Here is a 22,615-nt window from a genome sequence, read left to right on the forward strand (position 1 = left end):
TAATTGTTTGGCTTGTCATAAAATTCATTCGTATCTCGAAGATATTTTTCTTCCTAGCACAACATTTATGCAATTATATTCACCTTCAAATGATTTATTTCATTTAAATATTTTTTATTTCTCACATTTAAATATTTCTACTCTCTTTTAAAAATTATAATTCTTTTTTAAAAATTATAATGTTTAACACTATTATACCTACCCAACCTAATAGATGATGCTAAGCTATGGGGCCGAATTAGCCTCATTACAAAAAAAAAAAAAGCAGCAAAATAATCTTAGATATACCTATCAAAGGAAATATTCACATATTAATGGTAGCTATGACAAATCTCGACAGCTTAATTAGGAATTGACATTCCTCAATACCAAATATTAAGGTATTTGCTATATCAAGTAAGGTGTCATTTTATTATTATTATTGCTTATTTGAGGTAAGTTATTATTTTACTGATATTGTTTGATACATTGCTTATTTTACCACATGGATCTGAGGCCCAAAAAGCTCTATAAATACATTTAGTATTGTTCAAGGAATACACACTCATTCACCTATGTTTCCACCCTCAAAAGCACTTCATCAAGGTCTATCAAAGCCATCAAGATCTTGCCACTTATCCAAGGCTCCCCTCAAGTTCTAAGTAAGAACATTTGGGACCCACCATGAGGCCCTAGTAAAACTTTGCCCTTGCCTTACACTTCTATGGTCACTGCTTTGAGCCAAGCTCAACTCTTGCATGAGATAATCCGATGACAACCCACAAGGTCAAACTCAAAATCTGATGCAATGAAAACTAGCAAGAGCACGAACGCCATGACAACGAGATTGTTGCAATGCAGACACAATAACAGGTCGGTCTCAAAATGTTGAACCAAAAGCTAGTTGATCTAAAGGGTGGAAGACCTCCCCTTAATCTCGTCTAGACTGGAGGACCCTTCTACCCATTGTATGCACCTAACACTCGACGTTCAACGATGAATCACCCTCTTGTAGGCGACACAATAGAGGTCGATCTTGGACACCTCGGAGAATACCCTGGGCGAGGGTTCGCACCACTCCTAGACGAGAAGAAGCCCGAAACCCCGACAAGAATCTCCTCGAACTTTCCTTGAAAATGTATAAGCTAACAACAATTGGTATATGATCATCCAAGCCATGTGATATATGTAGGATGAATTGGATGGAGAGGACCATATCTTTGATAAGTGTTTAATTTGAAACATGTAAATTGAGATCATATCTTAGTGCCAAAATAACTTGCAATTTAACATGGAATCATAATATAACTTTTATATTGATTGTCCTGTAGAATCGCTTTTATTAAATAAGAATTTAGCATTTAACTAGCTAGTATGATGGGTCTATCCTCATCAGGGTACGTAACGGGGAAATTGATCGCTAATGAACAGAGGACTTGACATCGGATGTGCTATCCACTAAAAAAATAGGCACAAAACTCTTACTAAAAGAATACATTTATTTTCCGCACATTTCATGGGTCATTGTCTAGTTATTTCTTAATGAGTCAAGGAGAAAGGGAAGAAAGATGTACAAAAATAGCCAGCTTTATATTCATTACATTACGTTTGATTATGTTTGCAGAACTCCTTTTTTCACAAGCATGTCATAGACTCTATCAACCTTGCTTGGCTCTACCTTAAAGAGTTTATGTGCATCAGATTTCTTGGTCACACTTCCCTTCGAAATTTCTAAGGAAATGGTCTGCTTCATGTTGAGATAGTGTGACGGCAGTATTCTGATCTCATTGCAAAGTTTTATTTCCTGCACGTTAATCATTTTCAGAAAATCAATAAGATGGAACACTCCTTTCCGACATAGAATGACAAAGCCATCTACCTCATCCAATAGACTAGAGATGCGATGAGCCTAAGGAGGGTCCGACTGGCCCGTTGTACCCTTTTGGAGGTCTATACTAAGGGTGTTCCTTCCTGCACCTTTTTTTTTTCTTCGTGCACTCCAAAAAAGTTATAATTTCCAAACTACCTCTTATTAAAATTGCAATAAAAGTCACTACTCCTTATTTGTATTATTTTTCGGATTGGAAATTTAAAAAAATTTCCGAATTTGAAAAATGCTTTTTCAGAACACTCAATCGGAAATATATTTTAGTTGAATGTTCCAAAATATATTTTCGAATATGAAAATATCTTTTCGAACACCCAATCCAAATTGTGTTTTAAAATTGTATTATAGAATAGTTATTCCAGAAAAAAATATCTTCCAAAACACTCAATCCAAAATGTAAAATATTTTTCCAAAATGAATATTCTGAAAGATGTTTCTAAATTTGGAAATAATTTCCGGATTGGGTGTTCTGAAATCAAAAACCACACCCCAGCCTCTTCTAGCACCATTTTTCTTCTCCCCCAAAATTCCTTCTCCTCCACCGTTTTCACACGTTTTTCTTTATTTGCATCCCCAATAAAAAATGATGTCCAGGGTTAGATTATTAGTATGTGTCCATCATGACAATGGCATCTATTTGAAGTTTTTCGAATACGCACTTTGTCGCTTGTTGACATGTGTATTGAGGAAAGTGGGATGAGTCCAACAAAAACACCACCCACGAAAAAAATGAAAAAAATGGAAAAGCACGTTCCTCGAAGCTGGACCCTCCAAAAAGTTTTATGTTAACCTATAATTTTGATACCATTTTCATTCTTTATCAGAACTTTCTATACTCCTGATATTTTTCTCCATAATTTCCATCTAACAGATTTTAGAAAGTTCGTAATTTTAGTCAAATTCCTGGAAGATTAAAATTGTAAAATTTATAAAATATGAAAACTAAAATGATGAAAAAATAGAGAACAAAATAACATATAAAAAATTAAAAGGGATCAAAGTTACAGTTCAGTCAAAATTGTAAAAATAAAAGCCATAGAAAGAGAGAATTCTCACCGATTCAGATAGAAATTCAGCTCCTGCAAATCCACTAATATCCCATTCTTCTAGCGACTTTGTGATGGCTTGTATGGCGGAATCAGCAAATAGTGCTGCAGTCCCCTTTTGAAGACCCCGTGGGCTACTGTCAAGTTCTCCTTTGAGATTATTTGGCCTCTGTAATGTGTTGGCACTGGTTCCAATCTGACCACTTTCTTTACAGGAACTTGATTCAGCTTCCTTTGTCCTCTTTTGCTCGATAAAGCGATAACCATCACCAGCAGTTACACAGCCAGCAATTCGAGCTTCCTACATGATATTTCAAATAGAAATGTACAACACTTTTAGTCTTAAACCTAACAGACTTTGCTAAAATTAGTATAATTTGATCATGGCTATAGATAAAGTAAAATGATATCTATGCTTGTAAAAATGCTTTCATTCAAATTCATTTTTGGGATACAGCAATAGAAAAGAAAGTAACTACTATATCTATAGATAAAGGGTGGTGACATCATCATATTGTGTAAAAGAATGTAATACCTGTAAATCTTGTATTCTTCTGACAAGTCTGAGTTCTTCAATAATATTTTTTAGAAAATCCTGATGTTGTTCTTTTGAGTGAAACCGCATGAAGACCTTGTAATGCTGACATATTTGAAGCTCTTCAGGCAAGAGAGATTTCTCAAAAGGATCAGGATAAAGTAACTCCCTTTCAAGTACAAAATGCTTTCTTCGCTTCCGCTCATTTAACCTATACAAAGTATCATATACTTATGCAGGGTTGTTTAAAAACTGCAGTTCAGTTAAACCAAATCAATGTTTTCAGCAATCATATTTTATTAATTCCATATTTAGCATATTACAATTAAAGTGTAACAAAATTATTCCTAAATCATTCGGATCTAATTATATTTGTTGAATCATAGGAATTTGATTATATCCTTGATCTAATTACATTAAGTGTTTTTATTCTATATGAAGAGCTTGTGCTCTCCATGACAATGGAGAGATAAACCCATTTTTGTTAAGGTTAGATGTAACCACTAAACTCTTGTGTAATTGCAAATGTTTTGAATATATATATATATATATATATATATATATATGATGTATTCATAGCAATAAAGATCATTCTATTATAACTTAATATTTTAGATGTGATAACTCAATCTATACTCTCATAGGCTTATACTACCTTAGGATTTTCGTCTCTTTTATTCTTAGATTAGTTTTTGCACATTTTAGGAAATTTAGGACCTAAATTTAAAATAGTGTAAAAGTTGAATTTTGATGCTGAAAATTGCATTCTAGCAGCTCTAACCTTTGCTGACTATATTGCTTATAACATTGTCCACAGATTTTCAATTGAGCTGAGGTTTGTTGTGTTGGATTCTAGACTCAAAGAGCTTTAATTCGAGTAATAGAACATAATTTTTGGAGCTCTGGTCTAGTTGCAGTTCACGTTGGAAGTTGGAGGCAGTTGGAAGGGACAAAGACAACTTAAGCTTTTCTTTGAAAGCTGGTGCAATTAGCAAAGTTGGTGCAATTAGTAAAATTGGGCTACACAAGGGATAACCCAAGGAGGCTGAGCTAGGGCAGTGCACTCATACCAAGTCAGCAGACAAAACAGAATCACAATCCTCAATTTGCAGTAGTAGCATACACTCGCACAAGAAGAAAAAAAAGCTCGTATCAGCACTTTTTGGTACTTATAAAGTCTGCTGTTTTTGTTGGAAGCACCGGTTGTATTGAGGGATAGAGGATAAAGAAAAGAGTTTTTCTAGGGAGTATTGTATTTTCAGAACGTTAGAACGGACAGTGTCGGTGCTGTGTTTTTCAAGAGCTCCATGGTGTTTTTCAAGGGCTATCAATGTACTTAAGTTGATTTTTTTGGTTAGATTGAAGTTTTTTAAGAAAACTCTCATATGTTAATGTTTTTCTTGGTTTAATATTGAATGTATGTTCATTTTAGCTCAATGTTTAACTTGTTACTCTAAGATTATGCAAATTGAAAATCTTCATTAATGTTCTCATTTATGTGATGTTTATTCTTCTAGTGGCTTGTGTTCCATTTCAGCTTGTTACTAATTCTGTCCATATGAAGTCGATGTTGCATCTTTTAGACCCGCTGTCCACTTTGTTTCTTAGATAACCAGAAGAGAAGAGAGAAGAAGAGAAATGAACATAATGATTTTATTGAGAATGAAAAAACTATTTTGTATCGTGTACTCTTAGAGTATTTATAGGTAAGTGGTTCTGTAACCACACCTTTACATCTGTCAACAAATCTAAACATATTACAGTATAAAACATATAGCTGTACAAAATATAGTGTTTTATTCTAATTCTCTAATAGTCCCCCTCAAACTTAAGTTGAAGATTTTTCAACAGAAAAATGCTTCACATTAAGTTTGGTGCGAAGAACAGCAAAGCGTGTAGAAGATAGGGCCTTCGTGAACACATCAGCCCACTGATCAAGAGCTGGAACATGAGAAACAATCAATTGTTGAGCTAGGATCTTCTCTCGGACGAAAAAAAACATCAATCTCCATGTGTTTAATTAGATTGTGAAAAACAGGATTGTTTGCTATAGCCACTACACTATGATTGTCACATAATAGTTGAGCTAGGATCTTCCGCCGTCGTTCGCCGCCGTCACCGTCACTAGAGCTCCAGTTTCGATCGACGACCACACAGTTGTTATCGTCTCAGCCAGGCGACTCATACGCTTTTGGTTTCATGGTAATCAGAGGTCCCACACGTTGCCCAACTGTTTATGCCGTCGTCCGCTACCGCCGTGAGTGGCGGCACGTGCGACATTGTTTCTGACGCCAATCACCATCGCTGCAGTCGCCTTATACTCGGCTTTCCAAATCTGGGCTTCGTGTTTCCATTGGCGCACTTTCAATTTTTAGGGTTTCTCTCTCCTTCATTGCGTCTTCCGCTGCTGCTTCATCCACTTTCGTCGCCTCCATGTTTGATTCGTCCTTTTTTCCTCCAAATGTCAATGTGCACTTGCCCATTGATAAGTTAGATGGCAAGAATTATTCAACTTGGGCGTCCGACGTTAAATTTTGGATGTGCCTTGTTAACCTTCCGTTGTTCCACCTGTCCATGCCAATGATTCCTCTGTTTTGGTATCTCAACGTGATGATCGCCACCGCTCACGGAAGCCAGAAAAAGGCGTCACAAGTGTGACCATTGCGGCAAGTTCAGCCACAAAATCCATCAATGTTATGCCTTACATGATCCTCCTCCTTGACCTGCTGTTGTTGCTCACACTAATCCTCCGTCACAACCATCTACTACAGATCCTCCTTCATTTGTTTCCGCACACGACAAATATGCTATCATCAATGAATTTCTCAAATGGAGTGAGGATCGTAAGCTTTCTAGTTCCACGACTTCTGTTGCCCACACAGGTACATCTTTTGCTAGTCTGACTAAATCTTCGTCTGTTTGTTCTTGGGCGTTCGACTCAGGTGCCACTGATCACATTACTGGTAACAAATCTCTATTTTCCTCTTTGTCCTCTTCGGATAATTTACCCTCTGTTACAATGGCTAATGGGTCTCGTGTTTTAGCTCATGGTGTTGGGACTATCGATCTTTTTCCTTTTTTATCCATTGATAATGTTCTTTATGTCCTTGGGTTTCCTTTTAACTTATTATCTCTTGATTGTGTTATTTCCTTTACTCAATCTTCTGTTTGTTTACAGGATAGGGGTTCGAGAAAGATGATTGGCACTGGATGTGAGTCTCATGGTCTTTATCATCTCCGCCATTCTTCTTCTTCATGCTCAGTTAGGCCATCCTAGTCTTGCCAAGTTGCAACAACTTGTTCCTGGCTTGTCCAAATTGTCCAAGTTAGTGTGTGAGTCGTGTCAGTTAGGCAAGCATAGTCGTAGTTCCTTTTCTCGTAGTGTCGCACACAGTGCTTCGTCACCTTTTGCTTTAGTTCACTCTGACATTTGGGGACCTAGTTGTGTTGCATCTAGTCTAGGTTTTCAATACTTTGTTACTTCTATTGATGATTATTCACGGTGTACTTGGTTATTTTTAATGAAGAGTTGTTCTGAATTACTTCATATCTTTCAATTTTCTTTTAATGAAATTCAAACTCAATTTGGTGTTCCTATTCAAATTTTGCGAAGTGATAATGATCGTGAATATCATTCCAATTTTGTTAAACAATTTATGGCTTCGCGTGACATTTTGCATCAAACTTGTGCATATACACCTCAACAAAATGGGGTGGCTGAACGGAAAAATAGACATCTTATTGAAATCGCTCGCACTCTTTTAATTCATGGTGAGGTTCCTCAGTCTTTTTGGGGAGATGCTATTCTTACTATCTGTTATCTTATTAATAGCATACCTTCTTCAGTTTTAAATAATAAAATATCTCGTTCCACTTAATTTCCTCATGAACCTCTTCATCCCTTATCTCTCAAGGTTTTTGGGTCTACATGTTTTGTGCACAATTTTAATCCTGTGCTTGATAAATTGTCTCCTCGATCACACAAATGTCTTTTTTTAAGGTTTCCGCGATCCATAAAAGGATACAAGTGTTTTTCTCCTTCTCTAACCGCTATATTGTTTGAGCAGATATCACCTTCAATGAGTCTTTTACTGAAAAAGTTCTTCTCATTCCATTGAGTCTCCATCTAATAACGTCAATTTTCATAGTCCTATCAATATTTCTATGATCTGTGATCTTCCAAGTGTGCCTTGTACACTGTCGATTTCTGCTCCACCACTTCTTCAAGTTTATAGTCGCTGTCATCGCCCTCAACAACCAACGAGTGACTTGCCACAAGTGCCAACTACTGTGTCTCCTCCGGATTCGACAACGGAGTCTCCCCTTCCACCGAGCAACCTTCCAATTGCCCTCAGAAAAGGTATTCATTCTACACGTAATCCCTCTCCTCATTATATTGCTTTAAGTTACCATAGATTGTCTTCACCTTCTTATTCCTGTCTTTCGTTTATTTCTTCTATGACCATTCAAAAATTTGTTTGTGATGCCTTAGCCCATCCTGGTTGGCGTCAGGCCATGCTCGATGAACTGAGTGCTCTTCATAATAGTGGAACTTGGGAACTTGTCCCATTACTGTTTGGGAAATTTGATGTTGGTTATAGGTGGGTTTTTGCTATTAAATTTGATTATCTCAAAGCACGTCTTGTGGCCAAAGGTTACATCCAAATATTTGGGTTGGATTATGGTGATACTTTTTCTCTAGTGTCGAAGATGGCTTTTGTTTGTTTACTACGGCTCTTCAAAAGTGGCCTCTTTATCAACTAGATGTTAAAAACGCATTCCTTAATGGCGATTTGCAAAAAGAGATTTATATGGAGCAACCTCTTGGATTTGTTGCTCAGGGGGAGTCTTCTAGGTTGGTATGTCGTCTTCGCAAATCTTTATATGGCCTAAAAGAGTGTCCAAGGGCTTGTGTTGGAAAATTTAGCAATGTTGTTCAACAATTTGATATGATTAGGTGTGAGGTAGATTATTCAGTTTTTTATCTTCACTCAACTGTTGGATGTGTCTACTTAATCGTGTATGTTGATGACATCATTCTTACCGGTAATGATAACCATGGCATCTCTCAAATGAAACATCTTTGTGATTATTTTCAGACCAACGATCTTGGAAAACTTAGATATTTCTTGGGTATTGAGGTGACTTAATCCGACAAAGATGGTATTGTTATTTCTCATAGGAAGTATGCACTGGATATTTTGGAAGCAACTGGGTTGATGAATTCAAAATCTGTTGACATACCCATGAATCGCAATACTAAACTTCTACCAAATCAAGGAAAGCCTATGTCAGATCCCGGACAATATAGAAGATTAGTTGGAAAATTGAATTATCTTACAGTTACTACTCCTGACATTTCCTTTGCAGTCAGTGTGGTAAGCCAATTTCGTAATTCTTCGTGCGAAGATCATTGAAATGCAGTCATTCGTATACTGAAGTACATTAAAGAATCTCCTGGAAAAGGGTTGTTATATGGTTCCAATAATCATACAAGAGTTGTTTGTTATTTAGATGCTGATTGGGCAGGATCTCCTTCTGATAGAAGGTCTACATTCGGATATCGTGTCTCCATTGGAGGTAACTTGATCTATTGGGAAAGCAAGAAATAAAGTGTTGTGGCAAGGTCTAATGCAGAAGCAGAATATAGAGCCATGGCTTCAGCCACTTGTGAACTTGTTTGGCTTAAGGAGTTGCTCAAAATGGTAATCAAATTACACTCATATGTGACAATCAAATTGCTCTTCATATTAGTTCAAATCTTGTCTTTCATGAGAGGACTAAACACATTGAGATTTACTGTCATTTCATTCAAGAAAAGATTATGTCTGGAGACATCAAGACTGAATTTGTTAACTCAAGTTATCAGTTAGCAGATATTTTTACTAAGTCTTTACAAGAACCGAGAATTGATTATATTTGTAACAAACTTAGTACATACGATTTGTATGCACCAGCTTGAGGGGAGTGTTAAGATATCATTAATATCTTATTTTCTATTTCTATTGTGATTCTTCTTCATATGTATTTTGGGCTTAGCCCATATTTTCTTTATTATAAATACAGCCCCTATGTGTATTTTTTACACAAGAGAGATTAATCTCAAACCCTATTTTCTCTATATTATATAAGGACAATGTCTTCCTTCTATCCGTTTGTTCCTTTTCCTTCTAGTCTTCTTAGTCGGGTGTATGGATGTGTTGCATTTGTCCATATTCATAGTCCTAGATCCTAGAGTTTTTAAATATGTTAAATATAGTGAAAAACTATGTATGGGATTATCATGTTAAGAAACGGACTTTAAGTCTAATTTAATCTCATAAAATCAACTTTTAAGGTGAGCTTTGCATCTCTTATATATTGTAAATTAGCTTTATCTCTAGTCAATTTGTGACTTCCAACACACCTCTCACACACTGATGCATATACATCTTAGAATGTAGGACTAAACATTAATAGGTGATCTAATAGCGGCCCGATAATGGGAACAATTGACCCAACAAACATCAAACTTTTCTACAATAGTGAAAACTAGGTACATGGTTGATTCTTCTTGTGTAGCAAAAACACATAGGGTAATATATTTATAATAATGAAAATATGGACTAAGCCCATGTAGACATAATATTGTAACTAACATAAGATATTGTAACTAACAATATCTAACATCTTGAAAATAGAACTTGTTAATTATTATCTTTGCAATCATTTTTGCTAAAAATAAATCAATGCACATTCAGGAAATTTCCTAAGTGAGATGAGATTTCATTCATATTCCTAAAAACGAATAACTAAGCAAGAAATAGATAAAGTAGAAACCAATGAAGATGCAATATTCAACTCATGATTAGGTAATCTTGAGGTAAAGATTAGACACTATTTTGGATGCTAAACAATCTTCAAATTTGCACAAATAGAATTATGTCACGATCCTCTTTATAAACAAATAGTTTTATTCTAATAGAAAAGAAAGTAAAATATAGGAATAATTTAATAATTACATAGAATTGACAATTAGAATTTCTTCCAAGAGAATTTCAAAGACAATGGGACAGTTTAAGAATAATTTAATAAAACCTACATGGTTTTGCTTTATACAAAAAGGTGAGAAGTTTTCTTTCTTTGGAAAAAAAAAAAAACAGTAGGTACTCGGACGTACCTTTTCGAATAGATATGGAGCACGTGAAGTTTCATTTGATGTTCAGCTTCGGTATCAGTGTTCTTAAATTCCATATCAGCCAACACTTGCTCAGCATCATTGTCGTATTCAACATCAAATTCCTCTCTCTTAAAACTGTATCCACTCAACTCTGTGATAGAAAGCATGTCTTCCCCTGATAATTTAGGTTTCTTCTCTCCAATGCTCCGAGACTCTCCTAAATAAAATACTTTCCACATATTAATGAAAAATTATATTTCTTAATTTCCCATCTGAGCAAGAAGCTGACAACACAAACTATTTCTTTGAAACTATGAAACATTTACATATCATATGTCATAAGTACTTGAAGTATGTAGGTTAAGATGTATTCATGGATTACTATTAGTTGGCTTCGTATTGAAAATGCCTATGTCAAAAAGAACATTGGTGAGAGATTAGATCCAAACAGAATTTGGTTAATACAATATCTGTCACAAACAGTTAATTGAGTAACACCAGTAATACGTTATACACAGAATACATAGTCACATGCATATCATTTGTTATGCATTAAATAGTTCTCAATTTACTAGTGATAAAATTGTGATTGTTATTGTATTTTTTGTCATATCATAATTGAATTTGGTATATGTTTGAAATACGGGTGTGTATTGCACATTTACTCTACATGGATTTATTGGAAATAAACATAGATTTGTTTGTAAGAAATCCCAAAATTTAAGGGACTGGGATTAAGAGTTTATTTGGTAGATTTGCTCCAAGATTTAGAGTCTTTATGTTTGGAGATTTATTTCCTTTATTTCAGGAGGATTTCGTTTTTCCTTTGAAAACCAATGTATTGTTTACGTTTTAGACCACGAAAAGTAATTCCATAATTATTGCTTACTGCCTACACAATTTTTCACAAGGAGTGTTAAAAGCGTGATTGTTCTTGTATTGTACAGCTTTCATATACCTAGCCTTAGGGTTAAGCGTTCTAGGATCTAACTTTCCTTTTTGTTGTACTCTTTTATTTTCAACACACAGACAACATACATATATATAAATACAATATACATCAACTGAACAAAACTACTCACTGATTTTTTTATCATATCTAAATTCAAGTACTAGCAATGCAAATTGTATCATTCAATGTGGTTGTCTACGCATGTAACCGGGTGTCAATTATCAAGGTATTTAATCCTCCAAGTCTATACAATAGATAGACCAAGTGGTTAATTAAAGGAGTGAGATGAGCCGCAAGACACTAGAACATACTAGAGATAATCTATTGATGCAACACTAACAAACTCTTCGTAGACAAACCCATACACCTACCTAACCAAACCCCATATTTCGTTGGAGATCCCATATCAACTAGGAATAAAGTCAGATTATAATATATAAGTGAGGACAAATTTCATCTTACAATCCGATTTTGAAGAGTTGAGTTACACATAATCCCACTTACTAAAATGGAAACAGAGTCATTCAAAACTTATGGTAGTCAAATTCTTCAGGGCTGTTATGCAACCATATTGGCCTTGTTAGAATATAATTAGCGGTTATAAATTTCTAGGAAATCAACCGTTAAATAATCTCGTAAATTAAAGTGATTGATTCTATATTATTATGAGCCTTTATTTGATTCTATTCAATAGTATAAATACATATTGTATGGTTTGCATTATTGGCCTTTTTTTTTTTCAGGTCAACAGTACCCGCAGCCACTGTGTGCCCCTTTGCTCTTTCACCGAGCTCTTTTTCCTCTGGTGCCCTGCTGCTGCGATTAAGAACGTCTTCCTTCGGCAACCACCACGCTTTGTTCTTTGTTCCGATCTGCCACTACACGTGCGGCCTCTTCTCGACGTGTCCGTCTCATGTGCATGTCTCTGCTTGTTTTTTTTTCTCACTGTTGTGGCACAACCCACTTGCCGGCACACCCTCTACCTTCTTCCACACACCCAGGTGGCCCGTTTTTAGCCCATTTCAGGTACTTTTCTCATGGCTTTCGAAAGCTCACAATCAAGTACCCCATCTACAGTTACTTTTACCAATGTTCCGATGATTCCATGTGAAAAATTGATCAGGACGAGCAACTATGGCTCTTGGGCTACTGCTGTCCACCTATGGTTTCAAGGTCAAGGTCGTGCCGACCACTTGACCAAACAGGCAAAAGACATTCCAAGTAATTATTGTTAGATTTTCTTTGATATTATTAAGATATTGATAACCACAATATCAAACAATATCTTCTATTTAATCTTTTTATTTTCAGTTACTCTTTTTACTTGTACCTCTCTCTATTATAAATAGATTATCCTATGTGTGGTTTATACACAAGGGAGATTAATCTCAATCCCTAATTTCTTTATTCTCAACATGGTATCTAGAGCTTAAGGTTTTTTTTTTTTTGCTACTGCTGCCTCTGCCTCTGCCGCCACCGCCGCTGCTGCCACCAGAGCCGTCGGCGCCACTGTCGATGCCGCCCGTCGGAGACGTCACCGGAGATGCTGCCAGAGCCGCCGTCGGAGCCGCCACCACCGTCACCGTCGAGTCGTCATCGTCGGAGTGTTAGTTCCGACCGGCGACCATAAAGTTCTAATCGTCCCTCACGCGCCATTCGAAGTCGCGTCTCTTCCAGTTCCTCCATGGCGTCTTCCGCTGCCTCTTTCAGTTCTGAAATCTCTTCTGTTTCATCCGATATACTTGTTATGTTCAACAAATTTCTCAAATGGTATAAGGATCAACAGTTTTCTAGTTCCACTACATCTGTTGCTCACACAGGTACATCTATTGTTGGTCTGACTCAATCTTCTTCTCCTGGTCCTTGGGTTTTTGATTTAGGAGCCACTGATCATATTACTGGTAACAAATCTTTATTCTCTTCTTTATCCTCTACTAATCCTTTACCTTCTGTTACACTGGATGATGGTTCTAAAGTCTCATCTCATGGTGTTGGCACTGTTAAACTTTTTCCTTCTTTAACCATTGATAATGTTCTTTATGTCCCTAGGTCTCCTTTTAACCTCTTGTCCATCAGTCGCCTAACTCGTTCTCTTGATTGTGTTGTTTCTTTTACCAACAATTCTGTCTGTTTACAGGACCGGAGTTCGAAACAGGTGATTGGTACAGGATATGAGTCTCATGGTCTTTATCATCTCCGTCCCTCTACACACGTTGGTGCAGTTATGGAGTCTCCCTCTCTTATTCATGCTCAATTAGGTCATCCAAGCCTTGCCAAGTTACAACAGCTTGTCCCTGCCTTGTCCAAGTTGTCTTGTTTGGATTGTGAGTCGTGTCAATTAGGCAAGCATACTCGTACTTCTTTTCCTCGTAGTGTCACATGTGATGCTTCGTCCCCTTTTGCCTTGGTTCACTCTGACATTTGGGGTCCTAGCCGTGATACTTTAGGTTTTCAATACTTTGTTACTTTCATTGATGATTATTCCAGATGCACTTGGTTATTTTTAATGAAACATCGTTCAGAATTATTTCATATCTTTCAATCTTTTTTTAATGAAATTAAAACTCAGTTCGGTGTTTCTATTAGAGTTTTGCGTAGTGATAATGGTCGTGAATATCTTTCTCATTCTTTCAAACAATTTATGGCTTCTCACGGCATTCTGCATCAATCTTCTTGTGCTTATACCCCTCAACAAAATGGTGTCGCTGAACGTAAAAATAGACATCTTATGGAAACCACTCGCACTCTTTTAATTCATGGCGAGGTTCCTGAACATTTCTGGGGTGATGTCATTCTTACTGCCTGTTATCTCATTAATCGTATGCCTTCTTCGGTTTTAAAGAATAACATACCTCATTCCATTTTATTCCCTCATGAACCTCTTCATCCCTTACCTTTAAGAGTTTTCGAGTCTACATGTTTTCTTCATAATTTTAGTTCTGGTCTTGACAAGCTTTCTCCTAGATCACATAAGTGTGTTTTCTTAGGGTTCACAAGATCACAAAGAGGATACAAATGTTTTTCTCCTTTTCTTAACCGTTATTTTGTGTCTGTAGATGTGACCTTTAATGAGTTCTCCCTTTATTTTAAGAGTCAATCTTCACCTCTGACTCCATCCAATCCTGACAACTCTTCTAATACCTTTAATGTTCCTATTGTTTGTGACCCTCTTACCGTGTCTTCTTCACCCTCGGTTCCTGCTCCACAGGCACCTGCTCCTCCAAAGCCTCTTCAGGTTTATAGTCGCCGTATTCGATCACAACCACCACCATGTGACTCCACTCCAGTGCCAACTACTCTGTCTCCTCCGGCTCTGACACCTAAGTCTGACCTTCCCATTGCCCTCCGAAAAGGTATGCGTTCTACCCGTAATCCCTCTCCCCATTATATTGCTTTGAGTTATCATCGATTGTCATTACTTTTTTATACATGTCTTTCCTCTCTTTCTTCTGTGACCATTCCAAAAACTGTTTGTGACGCTTTAGCCCATCCTGGTTGGCGTCAGGCCATGACAGATGAATTAAGTGCTCTTCATAACAGTAGAACTTGGGAACTGGTCCCGGTGCCATCTGGGAAATCTGTTGTTGGTTGCAAGTGGGTGTTTGCTATCAAAGTTGGACCTGATGGTACTATTGATCGCCTCAAAGCTCGTCTTGTGGCCAAAGGTTATACTCAAATTTTTGGATTAGATTATAAGATACTTTTTCTCCCGTGGCAAAAATGGTTTTTGTTCGTTTATTTATCGCCATGGCTGCTCTTCAACAATGGCCTCTTTATCAACTAGATGTTAAAAATGCTTTCCTCAATGGTGATTTGCAAGAAGAAATCTATATGGAGCAACCTCCTGGATTTGTTGCTCAGGGGGAGTCTTCTGGGATGGTATGTCGTCTTCGCAAATCCTATATGGCCTAAAACAATCTCCTAGGACTTGGTTTGGAAAGTTTAGCAATGTTGTTCAGCAATTTGGTATGACTCGGTTTGAAGCAGATCATTTTGTCTTTTATCAACACTCGAGTGTTGGATGTGTTTACTAGATAGTATATGTTGATGACATCGTTCTTATAGGGAGTAACAACCATGACATATCTCAGTTGAAACAACATATTTGTCACCATTTTCAGACCAAAGATCTTGGCAAACTCAGATATTTATTGGGTATTGAGGTGGCACAGTCTAATGATGGAATTGTTATATCTCAGAGAAAGTATGCCATGGATATTCTGGAGGAATTCCAATGATCTTCGCATGGAGAATTAAGAAATTGGCTTACCACACTGAGTGCAAAGGAAATGTCAGGACGAGTAACAGTAAGATAATTCAATTTCCCAACCAATCTTCTATACTGCTTAGGATCAGATATAGGCTCCCCTTGATTTGGTAGAAGTTTAGTACCATTTTCAGACCAAAGATCTTGGCAAACTCATATTTCTTGGGTATTGAGGTGGCACAGTCTAATGATGGTATTGTTATATCTCAGAGAAAGTATGCCATGGATATTCTGGAGGAAACTGGGTTGATGAGTTCAAAGTCTGTTGATATACCCATGGATCCCAATACTAAACTTCTACCAAATCAGGGGGAGCCTATATTTGATCCTGAGCAATATAGAAGATTAGTTGGGAAATTGAATTATCTTACCGTTACTCGTCCTAACATTTCCTTTGCAGTCAGTGTGGTAAGCCAATTTCTTAATTCCTCATGTGAAGATCATTGGAATGCAGTCATTCATATCTTGACGTATATTAAAAGATCTCCTGGAAAAGGATTGTTATATGGTTCTAATAACCATACAAGAGTTGTTTGCTATTCAGATGCTAATTGGGCAGGATCTCCTTCTGATAGAAGATCTACATCTGGGTATTGTGTCTCCATTGGTGGTAACTTGATCTCGTGGAAAAGTAAGAAACAGAGTGTCGTAGCAAGATCTAGGGCAGAAGTAGAATATAGAGTTATGGCCTCAGCTGCCTGTGAACTTGTTTGGCTCAAGCAATTGCTTCAAGAGTTACAATTTGGAGATGTTATGCAAATGACACTTGTGTGTGACAATCAGGCTGCTCTTCATATTAGCTCTAATTCTGTCTTTCATGAGAGGACCAAACACATTGAGATTGATTGTCATTTCGTTCGGGAAAAGGTTATGTCTGGAGACATCAAGACTGAGTTTGTTAACTCAAGTGATCAGTTAGCAGATATTTTTACTAAATCTTTACGGGGGCCTAGAATTGATTATATTTGTAACAAGCTTGGCACATACGATTTGTATGCTCCAGCTTGAGGGGGAGGTGTTAGATATTCTTTGATATTATTAAGATATTGTTAGATATTGATAACCACAATATAAAACAATATCTTCTATTTAATCTTTTTATTTTCAGTTACTCTTTTTACTTGTACCTCTCTCTATTATAAATAGATTATCCTATGTGTGGTTTATACACAAGGGAGATTAATCTCAATCCCTAATTTCTTTATTCTCAACAATTATCAAGCCCAATGGATACAAATTGATGCATCCTTGTGTAGCATTCTTTGGTTCTGAATACCACGCTTTTACTACCTGTTATGATGTTTGGAACAAAGCCAAGAGAGTATACTCCAATGATGTTCATTGCCTTTACAATGTTGTCTCCAACCTTATCATTGTGAAGCTTGAAAATAATGATATACAGACATATCTTGGTGAGCTCGATCACTTAATTGCTGATTTTGAATTGCTCATGCCTTTCACTAATGATGCAGTCAAACATGCTGAACAACGTGGCAAGTTTTTATGGTTCTTGCACTAGTTGGACTTCCTACTGAGTTTGATTCTATCTTCAATCAAATCTTATCTGGCACGGTTGTTCCATCTTATGACACCGTTAGTGAATAGTTACTTCGCCTCTCAGTTCGTCACATGTTTGGTCATTCTCCCGTACCTCCAACCAATTCCTCTGCTTTTTACTCCCAATCTTCCTACTAGGGTGGGCGAGGACATCCTCACTGCAATTTTTGTCAACGATATGGCCATACTGAGGCAGAATGTCGTACAAAGGCACGACTGTTAGTATTATAGTGCTTGATTTAGTCCCACATCGCTTAAAATTGTGAGATGTGGTTCTCTATTTTACTATATAAGAGACCCTATGTAATGTTTGAGATACACCAGAAATAAAAATACTCCCTAGTGTAGTCGTGGACCTAGGCATACACATTGTAAGCCGAACCACGTTAAATTCTTGTGTCATTTATTTTTCTCTCCTTATTCTTTCCTTTATTGCCTTGTTCCTAACAATTGGTATCAAGAGCCATTTTTTTTAATATGCTTTGTGGTTGCAGCATTGTTTGATCTTCCACATCAGAAAAGATTTGGTTTCTTTTTCTTCTTCGGAATCTTAGTTTAGAGAAGTAGTGGGAGCTTTGGTCAAAAGCAGCATGAGCTTTCGTCAAAAGAAGCAAGAGCAATGTCATTGGAAGAAGGGAAGGTGAGGATTGAGAAGTTTGATGGCAGTGACTTCGGGTTCTGGAAGATGCAGATAGAGGACTACCTGTATCAGAAGAAGTTGTATCTACCCTTAATAGGGCAGAATGGCGTAGCCAAAATGGGATTTGTTAGATCGGCAGACACTCAGTGTGATCCGGTTGACATTAGCCAAAAATGTTGCGTTCAACATCATGAACGAGAACACAACCGTAGATTTGATGAAGGCGTTGTCAAATATGTATGAGAAGTCATCTGCAACCAATAAAGTGTATTTGATTCGCAGACTAGTCAACCTAAGAATGGGTGAAGGTAACTCGATTACTAATCATATTAGTGAATTTAATACAGTTATTGCACGGTTGACATCGGTGCAGATAACATTTGATGATGAGGTGAAAGCATTAATTTTATTATCATCTCTTCCGGAAAGTTGGAGTGCAACTGTTACAGCAGTTAGTAATTCTGCAAGTAATAATAAGTTGAAGCTTGATAACATCCGTGACTTGATCTTAAGCGAAGATGTTCGCAGGAAAAGTTCAAGGGAATCTTTCAATTCTAGTTTTGGTTCAACATTGAGTACTGAAACTAGAGGAAGAAGTAGCTAGAAAGGTCGTAATCAAGGCCGAGGCAGATCAAAGTACAGAAGGAGATCACAACCAAAATTCTGGAATGATATTACTTGTTGAAATTGTTAGAAAAGGGGTTACTTTACAAATCAATGTAGGGCTCCAAGGAAGCACAACAACAAGAAACAAGATGATGATCAATCAGCAAATGCAACAACTGATGAAATTAAAGATTCACTATTAGGTTAAAATACTCCGTTGGTCTTCGTTTTTGTAGCAAAATCTCAATTTGGTCCTCGTATTTTTATTAGTCTCAATTAGGTCCTCATTTTTGTAAATTAGTATCAATTAGGTCCTTTCCGTTAGTAGAGAACTAACACCGTTAAGTAGGTGCCACGTGTCAGCTTCTCATTTTTTTGAATTTTTTGAATTTTTTTTTATTTTTTTTTAATTTTTTTAAAATTTTTTTAAAAATTTTTTAAAAAATATTTATGCCACGTGTCACTTCTGTAATGTGTCACGTGTCAATCTAATATGGTGACACGTGTCAAATTAATGTATGAAACTCAATTTGGTCCTCATATTTGTTAATTTGATTTGATTTCAGTCCCAAATTTTTTTAAAATAATTTTAATTTCATATGCTCCAAATTTAGAACAAATTTTATTTTTTTATAAATGTAATGATGATACTTTTATTACAAGTGATATTTCTATTACATATTTTTAACAACATTTAATTTATTTAAATTTATATTTTACATTAAACTTTATTTAAATTTTATTTTAAAATTATAAATATATAAATTAATAAATTTATATTCGAAATATTTGTATAATATTCAATATCAACAATATTTTAGAGTTGGCTTAAAAATAACAATTTTATAAATTCAAATTTAAAATTTTAAAATAATTTTATAAAAAATTAAAATAAATATATTTAAAATTTTAATATTATATATAATTAATATTATTAAAATATTTAATAAAAATATCAATTTTAATAAAAATAATCATAACATTATATAAAAGTAAAATTTGGTATAAATTTGAATTGCCCGAAATTGAAATTTTTTTAAAAAAGTTGGGACTCAAATCAAATCAATTTAACAAATATGAGGACCAAATTGAGATTCATACATTAATTTGACACGTGTCACCATATTAGATTGACACGTGGCACATTACAGAAGTGACACGTGGCATAAATATTTTTTAAAAAAAAATTTAAAAAATTTAAAAAAAAATTCAAAAAATTCAAAAAAAAAATTCAAAAATTCAAAAAAACGAGGAATTGACACGTGGCACCTACTTAACGGTGTTAGTTCTCTACTAACGGAAATGACATATTAATACTGATTTACAAAAATGAGGACCTAATTGAGACTAATAAAAATATGAGGACCAAATTGAGATTCTGCAACAAAAACGAGGACCAACGGAGTATTTTAACCTGCACTATTATGTAGTTTAGATAGTTCTATTGACTCATGGATTATGGACTCAGATGCGTCAACTGATGTATTTTCTGTGTTTAAAAGGTGGAAAGAAACAAGGATCTCTTTACATGATTGCAGATGAGGATATGATATCAGTTGCAGAAGTTGGCAACAATTCCTCTTTGTGGCATCAGAGGGTTGGGCATATGAGTGAGAAAGGAATGAAGCTCATGGTCTCAAAAGGTAAAATACCTAACTTGAAGCATGTTGACGTTGGACCTTGCGAACATTGTATCTTTGGAAAGCAAAAAAATGTTAGCTTCTCCAAAACAAGTAAGTCGTCTAAAGTTGAAAGACTAGAACTAGTGCATACAGATGTTTGGGGGCCAGCTCTAGTGAAATTGATGCAGACCGCCACCAACAAATAATATACAGATAGAAAAAAACTAGGTAAAGGTGGAATAGATACGGTAATAGTATTATTTATCTCTGAAATCGACAAAAAAGATGTAGTAGAAAGGATATGTCTTTCTAATACCCCAAAGCACAGCTCCTTGCAGAGTAGCATAACAACTACTCGGTCCAACCATAACACCTTTTTTTCCTCCCCCCACTACTCTCGTACCTCCTTAATAAAAGGGATTCTATTCTCTCTCTATAACTAATTCTTTTTGCCAGCTCATTTTTTTCCTTTTCTTTTGTAAACAATCCACTCTTTGGGCTTTGTGGCTGCTTCTTGGACAATCCTTTCTTCCGGCCCAATGCTTACTACTCGATCCCCATCATTGGCCCCTCCATTAATAGTAATCTTGTCCTCAAGATTCAAATGAGGAAATTGGCTACGTATGACCACAACATCTTCCCAAGTGGCTTCTTCAATTGGTTTTGCAGCCCACTGTATCAACCACTGTTTTACTTGTTCACCCTTTTTAACCACTACTCGCGAAGCCAACACTGTGATTGGAACCCATGTGTCAACACAATCTCCTCCCAAGCCTGTAGGTAATTCAGACTGCACTTGGTAGTTTCCTATCGCCTTTTTTAGCAAAGACACATGAAACACAGGGTGAATTCTAGCTGTCTCCGGTAACTTCAAGCGGTAAGCTACAGTTCCCACGCGACCAATAATTTCAAAAGGCCCATAATACCTTGCAGACAATTTGGCATTAATTCTGGATAGGACAATTTTTTGTCTGTGAGGTCTCAATTTCAAAAACACCCAATCTCCTATGTCGAAATTGCGTTCTTTCCTTTTAAGGTCAGCCTGATTTTTCATACGCTCCTGAGCCCTCTGTAAATGGTGTTTGAGCTGTTTCAAAGCCCCATCTCTGTCTAAAATCTCCCGTTGAACAACTTCCACTCGTATTTCCCCTTGAGATCCCCGTATTAACGATGGGGGCTTCCTGCCATACACCACTTCAAAAGGAGTGGTTTGTGTGGACTCATGGAATGTAGTATTGTACCAATACTCCGCCCAAGGTAGCCAATGACACCATTCTTTAGGTTGATCAGTCACAAAACAACGCAGGTATGTCTCGAGGCAGCGATTGATGACTTCCGTTTGACCATCCGATTGTGGGTGATAAGTTGTTCCCATGTTTAGAGTCGTGCCCTGCAACCTGAAAAACTCTTTCCAGAATTGACTCATAAAAATGGGATCTCTGTCGCTCACAATTGAGATAGGAACACCATGTAACCTCACTATTTTTTTCACAAACACCTCAGCCAAAGTTTTTGCAGTATAAGGGTGTTTTAACGGAATAAAATGAGCATATTTAGATAGTCTGTCCACTATGACAAATATAGCTTCATACCCTTTGAATTTTGGCAGCCCCGTGATGAAATCCATCAAAATATCATCCCATACTCGCGCCGGAATGGGTAGTGGTTGCAAGAGCCCTCATGGGGACGTCGCAAGATACTTCTGCCTTTGGCACGTATCACAAGAGCGCACATACTCTTGAACTCTTCTTTTCATGCCTCTCCAGTACAAATTAGCTGCCATCCTTCGTATGTTCTATAATACCCCGAATGTCCGCCTTGAGGGGTTGAATGGTATTCTTCCAATAACTTTGGGATCCAAGCAGAATTTTCGGAAAGCACCAATCTGCCCTTGTAGAAAAGAGCCCCTTGTCTATACTCAAATCTCGCCGCCTCCTTTTCTCCCATATTGATCTGGTCAATAACTTCCTTAAGCTTAATATCATTGTGGACTTCCGAAAGGACAGTATGGCAATCCAACCACATTGGAAAATGTGTTAACACTCGCAATTCTCCCTCGTCTATCTTCCGAGATAAAGCATCCGCCCCTTTGTTTTCACTTCCCGGTTTATAAATAATGTCAAAGTTGTATCCTAACAATTTAGCCATCCAATTTTGTTGACTCCCTGTGATGACCTTTTGCTGCAATAATTGTTTCAAACTTTTATGATCTGTAGTGACCAAAAATTTTCTGCCCAACAAGTAAGGACGCCAATGATTTATAGCCAAAGCAATTGCCATCAACTCTTTCTCATAAGCTGATTTGCTCAGATTTCTTGTTCCCAAAGCCTTGCTGAAAAAAGCTATTGGGTGTTTATTTTGCAT

The 22,615-nt window shown here is 36.5% G+C and overlaps 1 protein-coding gene across 3 annotated transcripts in view; it reads right to left on the reverse strand.

The window, feature by feature from the left end:
- Nucleotides 1-1,460: 1,460 nt before the first annotated feature.
- ADA2A (ADA2 2A) overlaps nt 1,461-22,615 on the reverse strand; it is a 36,411-nt gene continuing 15,256 nt past the window's right edge. For all 3 annotated transcript variants that reach the window (XM_028076293.2, XM_085675158.1, XM_085675157.1), the window contains exons 10-13: nt 10,608-10,824; nt 3,449-3,659; nt 2,924-3,214; nt 1,461-1,783 (exon numbers count right to left, since the gene is read on the reverse strand). In XM_028076293.2, the coding sequence (XP_027932094.1) occupies nt 1,592-1,783; nt 2,924-3,214; nt 3,449-3,659; nt 10,608-10,824 (911 nt within the window). In that variant the 3' untranslated portion in view covers nt 1,461-1,591. The remainder of the gene's footprint in view (nt 1,784-2,923; nt 3,215-3,448; nt 3,660-10,607; nt 10,825-22,615) is intronic.

This window comes from Vigna unguiculata, chromosome 6 (assembly GCF_037176805.1).
Source record: "Vigna unguiculata cultivar grain cowpea cultivar isolate G323 ecotype 2 chromosome 6, ASM3717680v1, whole genome shotgun sequence".
Classification (NCBI taxonomy): domain Eukaryota; kingdom Viridiplantae; phylum Streptophyta; class Magnoliopsida; order Fabales; family Fabaceae; genus Vigna; species Vigna unguiculata.